Below are 10,113 nucleotides of genomic sequence, written 5' to 3'. Positions count from 1 at the left end.
GAAATTTTTGTATATACATTTCCATAGATTTCAAATTGTTTCCCCAATTTTAGCCCCGTGTAGCGAGTTATCATGCATCGTTCTATTTTAGTATTTTATTGTTTTAATGATTGAACTCTACAAGTTCTCTAACTAATCCTTTTTGAGTCACATCAGACTTTCCTCCGATACTGAGGGAAAGAAGAAGTCACTTCCTTTCCTGTACGTCCGGGACTTCCTCTGTTTCCGGTCTTCCATTTCTCGTTTCAGAAGTTCCATAAACACACAGGTTAGAATCACCTGTAGAGCCTGAAGTAGTGGTTGTATACTCTTAATTAACGTAATCACGATAATATTTTTTTCTAATAAAGTTATTAATAACATTGTAACATATCTCATTGTCTTTGGTCAATGAAACAAGATATGGGCGGAAAATACAAGATATACTAGTAATAGTTTGACTTTTAAAAAAGTCAAAAAGGAGACAAAGTACCAAATCATTAAAAAAATTACAAAAAAGTAGTTTGTACCTCTAATGAACAAATCACCACGGCTGCTAGGATAAATGCATCAGAATACTGTGTGACGTAGCTCCAGATCTTCTCCAGACAACCCTGTATGTATAGTAAAAAGCGATAAACCATATCAGTCAAACGAATAAATGACATCCGTTCAGCAGTTTTCTATAACAAGCATGGACTTCATAACAAAGAGGAAACTGTCCAAAATTGTGATATACTCGCATAACAAAGATAAAATTTAAGAACTCATTCCTTATCATTTAACCTATGTAATTTTAAAGGGCATATACCTCGAAGTACACAGGAATTTGAACTATTCTGTGCACATTGTGAAGAAAGATCTGATATAAATATACGGCGAGAGAAGTGTAATGACATTGGTTTATTTATACACTTATGTGCCTCTTCATTTAGTTATATGTTGCTTTTACTTTGAGAGCAACAAAGAATTCTTATGGAAATGGTAACGTATAATGACTTAGATGTACATACAGTGATGGCATAAATAAACATGTAGCTGTTTACAAAGTCAAAAGTGACTCTAGATATAACATTTCTGTGTGAAAAACATTTAACTGTATACCCTGTGTACTTTCCGAGAAAAAGTTCCTTGTGAAATTATGGAATTAAAAGTACTTTATTAGGTTTTTGTTAAAAAACGTTGTCAAATGTTGGCGTTCTTACTTCAAAGTAATGAGTGTGGTCTTTACGGATAGGATACTTTGCGCATGCGCCAGGCTCAAATGTCGTTCGTCGTGAGGCACTATTACAACAAGCCAAAGGTGTTTGCAAGTTGCTGATCGACAATGTCTGATTAAAAATTTGTAGAGTGAAATCACGATTAAAACGTGAAAACTCGAAGTCTCTACCGTTATCCACTCCACAGCAGGAAAACTGCAAAAAGAAGGAAATACCATAATAAATCATACGTTTTAGAATACCAATAAAAAATGCGTTTTCTGGTTTAAAAAGATAAAAGAAGTTGTTATCAATAGGAAAGGATACAGTCTAAAACCAGACCCGAACCCATTGGGCTGGTCTGGCCTCATAATTGGCATCGCCTCACTTTCGGCCTCACATTTGGCTAAGGGCAGATTTGGACCTGGTCTCAAAATTTGCTTCTACGAAATATTTCAACCTCAATATTTTTTTGTAGTTTCTTAACAAATTTGATAATTTTGTTGATTTTTCCTTGAATTATTATGTCTTGCATATAAAACAACAGACAATTAACATTTAGTTAACAAGGACGGTAAAAAAAATGTAGGACGAAGCCTCACTTTGATCATCAGCAAGTTCCACGTGACAGACACCGGGTCAGTGGCTGTGTCCCCCCTGTAGGTGGTCTGTAGGGAGACCTTGAGGGGTGTCCTTATCCAGTCCTGAATCTTGCAAAAAAAACAAACAAGCGCAAAATTTACCATAAATACAGAATATAAAGGAAGCAAAGAACGGCACGAAATATAATCAGGCATCTCCGCTAGCTAAGGGTAACGGTATCCACGTATCCACGCTGTTTTTCTCTTCAATAGAATTCAATAGAAAAGAGAAGCACCGAGGATCGTTATCCTTGGCGGGCGAAGACGATACTCAGAAATTGATTTCACTTCTTGTCTACATTGCCTCTATATGTCGTATCAATTTAAATAAAGATATATACATTTTATCATAAAAAGCACACTGATGATTAAAGATGATAAAAGCCTCCTCCATGTGGTGAAAATGAAAATGAAAAGATATGTTAAATTAAAGTAGTTAATTGTTATGTTACTTAACTATATATATATATATATAAATATATATATATATATATATATATATATATATATATATATATATATATATATATATATATATATATATATATATATATATATATATATATATATATATATATATATATATATATATATATCTTTTTTGTACTCACAACATCCGGACGAATATAACACAGGACAATGAGTGCTATCTTTGCGATCACTAGGACTCCCGTTACTACGATATACTGTATAATAGTGAAGGAATATCGTCAGGTGTATGAGAAAAATATAAACAATTTCATACTCTAACAGTTCCAAATAATAAACTGTATTACACGTATAATTCACAATGATATCATAATTCAGAAGTTCATTTAACAATAAGAAAAACATACAGTCGTCATTAGCCATGACCTTTTACTGCAAAGACCGGATATGCCAAAGAGGGCCGGAAGTAGAAGAATAAATGTCATTACTAGAAACACGAGCGCCACCCATCGGAGAACTTCCGTTGTGTTGTATGCATTGATTGCGTAGCCAATACCGTAATCGGAACCTAAAGTTGGAATAAAGCATAGTTGTACATTAAATTTTATTAATCAACCGCATATTTCATGTTGTTCCAAACATTTTATTGACAAAGAGCACTTTTTCATTACGAGCAGCACATTCTACATACTGGGATAGCAGTGCTTAAACATAGGACGGCTTTAATCAGAATTTATAACAAAGCAACTTCTCAATGTTCACGGAAAAATAAACTCAAGATACAAAGCAATTTGATGTTATGTATGAAAATCTCGTATCGCTTAATTTGCTTTTTATTACCCATTAATTAACACATAACAGGAAGTGCACGTTGTATTGGTTTATCAATTAATAGAAATATATTAACGATCTCCGATTATTCAATTCAATAATACAGTTAATTTTTTGTGAAAAATACATTGAGAATGGAAATCAAAGTTTGGGGAAAGTTTGTTGAAAATCAATCTGAACCCATTGCAGTTATTTTACTTGATATCAGATTTTACTGGGCCATCTGGTATATAAGATATCCAATAGGGATAAATTGATATGATCTAAATTTTATAAAACTGCATTCAAAGATGAAATATTTCGATTGTTTTTAATATATCCCGTTACGTAAATTTAATTTTTTTTCATCATTGAAAAATCCAGAACACAAACACTTTTTGACAATTAACCTAATGTGACCTTATGAAAGAAAATAAAGTTTTGAGCAAACCGATCCTTTCTTTTGAATTTTTTTTTTTCAGACAACTTACCGCTGAATGTCCGCATGAGATCCGCCACGACCGGCATCAAATAGGTACGCACGAGTCGTTTGATGTACACCTTGTCAAACCTCACGAATAGACACCCTACACAACAGGTGAGCCCGAGAAACTAGGAGGAAAACTGAGTCATTGATTCATGCACAGGTGTGTAAAAACCAATGATTGATTAATCAGTCATACACACACATACATATATATGATGTGTGTGAAGGTTGGAAACGTTTTTTTCTTTTTAGGAGAAAATTGTAGTAGTTTTAATGGTTTTCAACGGTTTTAGCCATGGTAATCTTCATAAAATTGATGCAGTTTTTTTTTTTAAAACGGGTACCAAAATAATTCATTAATCTTTTTTTTTGGAATAACTTTTAAATCAATGTTCATTATTACGAAAAAAAATCTTTAAAAGAAGGACCGTTTGATTTTGTTGCGGAAGTTTTTTTTTTCTTACTTATTGTGAGATTTTGGTAAAAAAAAATGTTTCTGACATTGTTGCTGAAGTTATTCGCCCATTATCTTATCTCAAATAATTAAACAGAGGCGAAATCTTGTTTGGCCAATTCTCTTTTTGTGACTTGCTATAAATTGTGCAAAAAACTATAGTACATTAATACCTTTTATACTATTACAGCTAGTAAAACTTTTTCGAAACAGATTCCGAATTGTTACAATTATTTGAAGATATTAACTACATATACATTATCTAGCTTTTAATAAAAAAAAAAGGATATGTACGTACCACTTGGAGCGAGTTTAGGATTATGAGCACACATTTGATACTTCTGTGGACATTCGAAGGAATGTCTTTGGTTTCTGTTATGGTCGAGGTGGAGTCGAACGGTTTTTTGACCAGGGTGTCCATTTTGTTTTTAAGTCACATGTTTTATGCGTTTCTTACTCTACTTTTGACAAATCATTAATCTTGACAGCTTCATATATCGCAATTACTCATCCTAAACATCGATGTAGTTGACCCTTAGTGACCTTTCTACGTGCACCAATAACCACGTGATAATTTTGTAAATTGTAAGTAAGGTGACACAGCGATACATAGCAATTAATGTTTAATGAATAAAACAAAATATATCAAACAAAATCGGTAACAGTATAAAAATCCTTCAAATAATCATAACATTAAAAATCGATAAACATAAATATATTCAACGTAGGCTACATGTAGACATAAAGTTCACAAAGTCTTTACATAGGATGTTTTCGTTCGTCATGGACGGAATTTAAATCTTTCACAGAGTAATTGAACTCCGGTCAGGGTTTTTTCCCGAACATCAGAACAACATTGCATCACTGTAGATCTTTCATTTATATGACGGTATAATGTCCGGTATAAACAACATCATCGTCCGTTTACCTATCTTTTTCCTTTTCCACTTTTCTCAGAATTCACTTTGTTCTTTTTGTCCATTCCTCTTGCTATGCTAATAGCAAAAATTGCTAACAACAGCTATTAAAAAAAACCGTGTTAAAGTATTGAAATGATACTAATCTTAATTTATTTTATTTTAAACAGTCAAAATTTTGTAGATTAGATATTACTTTAATCGAGTACATTTTTTATATATCTAGACTATATTGATCCATTTAAAAAAGAATTGCCCTGACCTCTAACGCCGCCAGACCGCCAACACAACCCACCACAATGTTGATGTAGTGTTCCAAATACTGCCACACCTCGCCATAGCAACCCTACAAACAATATTGACCAAAAAAATGTAAATATAAGTATCAAACACGTACAATCCTTACAAATATTAATAGATGATTTCAACACGATAGATAAAAAATATGACGCCCTACTTACTATATATAAAACGACGGCAAAACGCGTCGCTTGTCAGTTAATGAAAAAGATTGCGTGTACATTTGTGTCGTGTGGTAAATATTGAATTTACTGAGAGGGTGTAAATACAAAATTTACTAAATGACATTTGTTCAACTCTAATTGAGTCATTAATGGAAACAGACACAGGGATGGGCGGGCTAAGTACCACACGAATTTTTATGGAACGGACTCTGTCTGTCCTCTCCAGTCACTAAAGGCTGATCGAATTAGATATTGACAAGAAATACATTCAAAGGGAAACCAGAGCATCCATCGGACGTCCGTGTGGTGAGTTAGGACGACTGAGTCCCCAGATAGTATATCATTTACCCAAGACATACATTACCTTATTATAATTTGAATCTGAAGGATTCAGTGTGGATATTGCACAATTCCACCAATTGGTTGCTGATTTCGACCTCGCAGCCTCTGTACAGCAAACCAGCGGGGTGTCAAGCTGTTTATTTGCGTTGATAATTTCAGCAATCGGTGTGTTGTTCCATTTTCCAGATACAAAGTCTTGAGAACTGTCAACACCACAACACGAAAACTACAACCAAAGAGAGTTATAATTTGTTAAGAGTCGATTGAATTTTATTGTTGAGTCGAGGAAAAGTATTAGTGAAATAGACATTGCAGAGTTGTTGAAAATGGTAAATCCCTGTTAATTACACCGATCCCGACATAAAACAACTTATTCGATAACCTTAAACTGTATGGTAAATAATTTTTTTAAAAAAGTTCATGCGTAGTATGTACCGGTAAGAGTTTCTCAATGATGTATATTATTTTTATAATATATCGAAGAATCATTCATAGTTGAAAGAACTTCTCAGTTTTAAATTTTCAAAATTGCCTGTGACAAAATGTTGTACTGTAAACGTATTATATTTGGCGTGTACGATATTTGGCGGAAATTAGTTTTTTAACAAGTTGGCGTAGATTTGAAATAGCGTATTCCTGAACGTGACTATTCTTTTACATATATGTATGGCATTTAGCCATGTACTTGATTTAGCGGAAGCCGCATTCCGCCAAAAGCGCTAAATAGAATACACAGCCAAATGTAATACGTTTACAGTATTGATATTCGCTATATTCTTCAATATCGGTCTTCTCTCGTAACTAGTGGACCTATATCTGATGAGTGATCTACCTTAAGCATGACGGCATTCCATAAAACACTAATGGCGTCCATAGCATGGTCTCCCTGATAAAGGTCTTTAATGGACGAACGTAACCGTGGCTTTAAGTTTTCGTCGATCTGAAAAATCGAACTCTTATAAATCAAAAGGTAAATCGATAAATTAAAGCTTCTTGTCAGCTTGGTTTAAAATTTTTACTGAAGAAAATGTCTTTGAACATTGCTATCACCTAGAGATTTCAATTAATACCCAGCTTTGCTAAAACTTAGACCTAATAATTATAAATATATAAAAACCTTTAAGATAAAAAATACAACAAAAATTGATTTAAAAAATTGCAGGCAATCTGGAATGACTCCAAACTTTTAGAAGTTTATGTTTGATATGTTATTGATAGAATGTATAATTATGATTGTACCGGTTATTTAGAACACTTGAGAATTTATGTTGTATTAAGTATTGTGGTCAAATTCGTGGCTGCATTCTTTAATGTGGTTGCATTGTACAATGAGGTTGCATTATGTGTATGTATTGAGGTTGTTTTTATATGTTATGTACTCACGAGGTCCCGTCGTTTTGTTGTCAAGATGGCGCATACAATCTGACCAATCAAAATCAGCAGGAGAATACAGCTGTACTGTAAACGAGGTTATGTTTTTGTTATCCACAAGTACAAGCAATTTAAAGAAAATTAATTAATGGGACATTTGTTTTTACATACATTCCTCTGAAATAATACCAATTACCGATAACCTATATATTTTGTTATATCTTACAAAGTTGTGTTGTCGTATTGGTAAAGCACAGTTGGAGTCGGCTAATGACCTGAAAGTCGTGTCCCAGACAGATTAGAGGGTTTAAATTATTGTTTTAAGACTTATTATAAAAGAGTTTAATGGTAACAGGCTTTGTGATATCTTTCTTATATGAAACCTAATCAATATATGTTAAAATCACAAGGTGTTCTATTCCACCTTAATTTTAAAGTAAAACAATAGTTTTGATAATAGTCAGCAGAAACATCAAATCGTTTTGTTTTATTCTTCATATAAACTCAGAGGGAATACAATTTCCCCCTAAGATTGTTTAAAGCTTAGTTTAATAACTATGTAAATAAGATTTGAATGTTTTTGTAAAGCGCTTTGAAAAAAATAATGTACCACATAAAGGCCACATTTGGACTTGCAGCTGACGCCGAAACAGCCCCAGAAAACAACAAAGAGCAAAATGGCGCCGAACACGATGAAAACATCTGCTGCGTTGCCTAGCAACTTCTCAAGGTCAAGGTTGTTTAAAAATTTCTCTGATGAACTATGGGTCGCTGAATGCAAAAAAATGCACATGTAAGCTTTATGATACGCGATGATTCATGTGTTCCATTCATTTATTTACACAATTCAATTAGCTCTAAATGAAGCCATGCCTGTTTTAATTTCATTTACCTCTTAATATTGGGTCAATTTTTCTGACAAGTTCCCTCATTAAATCAGGCAGCAATGATTTCAAATCGTCCGACCCGAACTTGACAAACATTCCTCCTACCAGACATACCGCCGCCACCAGCTGAAAACGTTTGTGCAAGTGTTATTTTGTTAACTGCTAGATAAGTATAGTTATTTTCCTTACATTTTTAACAGGATATCCATTGTTACAGTTATCCATAGAGTTTTATTTTGTTTTCTATTGAGCAATTTTTTTTTCTTGCTTTCTATTCTAATTTTAGATTCCTCTTTTTACATGGATTCCATACTTAACAGTTTGTTTCCTATGTTTTTGTTTTGATTTTACTTTTTTTTTTCTATTGTTGTTTTGTTTTTGTCACAGTTTTTTTCCAAAATTTTCAGAGCTTTTTTTTATGCATTTTTTAATAAAATTTCCTTCCTTTTCAGTTACCTGAATTGTCATGTCAAACAAATGTTTCATAAAAATATTTCGAAGATAAAAGTTCAAAGCAGTTATTTACATTTAGCGGGAAGAATTTGTAAGTTATAAGGTTTTGTATCTTATCTTTTAAATTTCTGTTTTCTGTGTTAAATAAATAATTTTTTAAAAATCAATTGAAAAGGGCGTCGTTGAAATCTTTAAGTCGTTTATTTTGTATTTCGATCATATTCTAATTTTATTATAATTTTTCTATTCAAATATTTTTGTTCGCTTTTTCTACTTTAAATCGATCTTACAGAAAATGAACGATTAAGAAATTAACGAGATGCGAAAATAAAACTTAGCGATAAAAATAATTAGTCTTTAATAAAAATATAAAAAAAACATCTGTGTATTGACATTTTATGATGGTGGTTACTAACCCCGAACAGCCCGTTGATGTAGTAGATGACCAGCCGCCCACAGCTCTTCATGAAACCCATGGTATATTACTGTCTGTAGAGCGACATTGTAGAAATCAGTATAAAACCCGCAAGTATTCCTTATCAAAGCGGTATAGCTAGGGTAATATCGGGTGGGACTATATCAAAAGATTTTAAATCAATTGAATTCAAGGACCTTGTTTGGGGATTTAGGTGGGACCAAAACGTGTCACAATAACGTTTAGAACCCCGATGTCTCATCCCAAAAACCCAGTACAGAACGTGTCTACGAGAGTTCACGTGGCCCCGATATCTTTTTGTCTTCGAATAAGTCCCAATTTATCAAAATCCCAGCGAGAAAAAACAAGGCGATAAGGGGTTACAAAGCAAGGAAGTGTTATCTATAAATGAGGTGTTTTAGCAACGAAGTCTTGGAAAACATTTCCGAATATCGATAATAGCAAACGTCCTGAAGATCTGCTGACATGTGGACGCAGCTATTTTAGGACTACGGTGCGTTAGAAGTACGACTTAGGATACGTCTTAGTCTTAGGTCTGTTTCTCGAAGCTCTCCTAAAAGGAATCGCTATCCCTTTCCTTGTCCTAAGACCATACTAAAGTTGAACATGTAAAATCACGTTTTTGGAAGATATTGGAACCGCTAGGAAGATTTTTCTTAAGACCGGTAGAATATGGCCAAATAGAAATACCTGGCCTTCGATAGAACATGGTACGTTGATTCTAACACCCCCTTTTCTGTTGCTGACAAATTCAAAAGAAAAATTTCGCAAATACTGTCTTTGTTTGACCCAAGAAAATTATTCACTTATTTTCAATATGTACACTAAGTCAGTCACATTCATTGTTTTGATTGCCAGCGTTGGCCATAGAATTATTTATATATATATATATTCGTGATCATTCTTGATTTTTATTACTTCATACTGAAAATAATATCGAAAAAGTTTTGAAAGAAATTCATTATTTTAAAGAAAAAAAGGCGTAGGTGTATACTATCTGGAATTAATTGGAAAACTATTTATTTTCAGCCAAAACAAAATGTCAACAAAATGTCTTCTAGGTAATGTTTCCTATGACCTTTTACAGAGATGTTAGCCTCTATATAGATTTGGATTTCAAAATTTAGTCAACTTTTATCATAAAATATTTTTTGATCAGATTGTTCTCAGAACTGTCATGGAATTTATCGTTGATCGTACGTTATCTCTCAACTACCGGATATCCCATTGGATGTGGCGAAAAG

The 10,113-nt window shown here is 33.1% G+C and overlaps 2 protein-coding genes across 3 annotated transcripts; both read right to left on the bottom strand.

Annotated features, from left to right (window-relative positions):
• Positions 1-24: 24 nt before the first annotated feature.
• On the bottom strand, positions 25-4,431 carry LOC105318008 (CD63 antigen). The gene is made up of 8 exons (XM_034443895.2): positions 4,298-4,431; positions 3,550-3,670; positions 2,656-2,816; positions 2,431-2,505; positions 1,781-1,888; positions 1,185-1,394; positions 510-593; positions 25-288 (listed from the first exon to the last, which is right to left on the bottom strand). Exons 1-8 carry the CDS (start codon positions 4,418-4,420, stop codon positions 148-150), a joined length of 1,023 nt encoding a protein of 340 aa, XP_034299786.2. The 5' UTR covers positions 4,421-4,431; the 3' UTR covers positions 25-147.
• Positions 4,432-4,607: 176 nt separating this feature from the next.
• LOC105318007 (tetraspanin-18B) lies at positions 4,608-9,166 on the bottom strand. 2 transcript variants are annotated; one of them, XM_011414865.4, is made up of 8 exons: positions 8,850-9,156; positions 7,986-8,106; positions 7,704-7,864; positions 7,106-7,180; positions 6,555-6,662; positions 5,745-5,948; positions 5,179-5,262; positions 4,608-5,020 (listed from the first exon to the last, which is right to left on the bottom strand). In XM_011414865.4, exons 1-8 carry the CDS (start codon positions 8,907-8,909, stop codon positions 4,928-4,930), a joined length of 906 nt encoding a protein of 301 aa, XP_011413167.3. In that variant the 5' UTR covers positions 8,910-9,156; the 3' UTR covers positions 4,608-4,927. The 2 variants fall into 2 exon arrangements, with proteins under 2 accessions (XP_011413167.3, XP_065930814.1); XM_066074742.1 differs by lacking the exon at positions 7,106-7,180 and having other exon boundaries at positions 8,850-9,166.
• Positions 9,167-10,113: the final 947 nt, after the last annotated feature.

The sequence above is a fragment of the Magallana gigas genome, chromosome 2 (assembly GCF_963853765.1).
Source record: "Magallana gigas chromosome 2, xbMagGiga1.1, whole genome shotgun sequence".
NCBI classification, from domain to species: domain Eukaryota; kingdom Metazoa; phylum Mollusca; class Bivalvia; order Ostreida; family Ostreidae; genus Magallana; species Magallana gigas.
The sequence above is the reverse complement of the archived record's forward strand: the minus strand, read 5'-3'. Positions and strand labels throughout refer to the sequence as shown.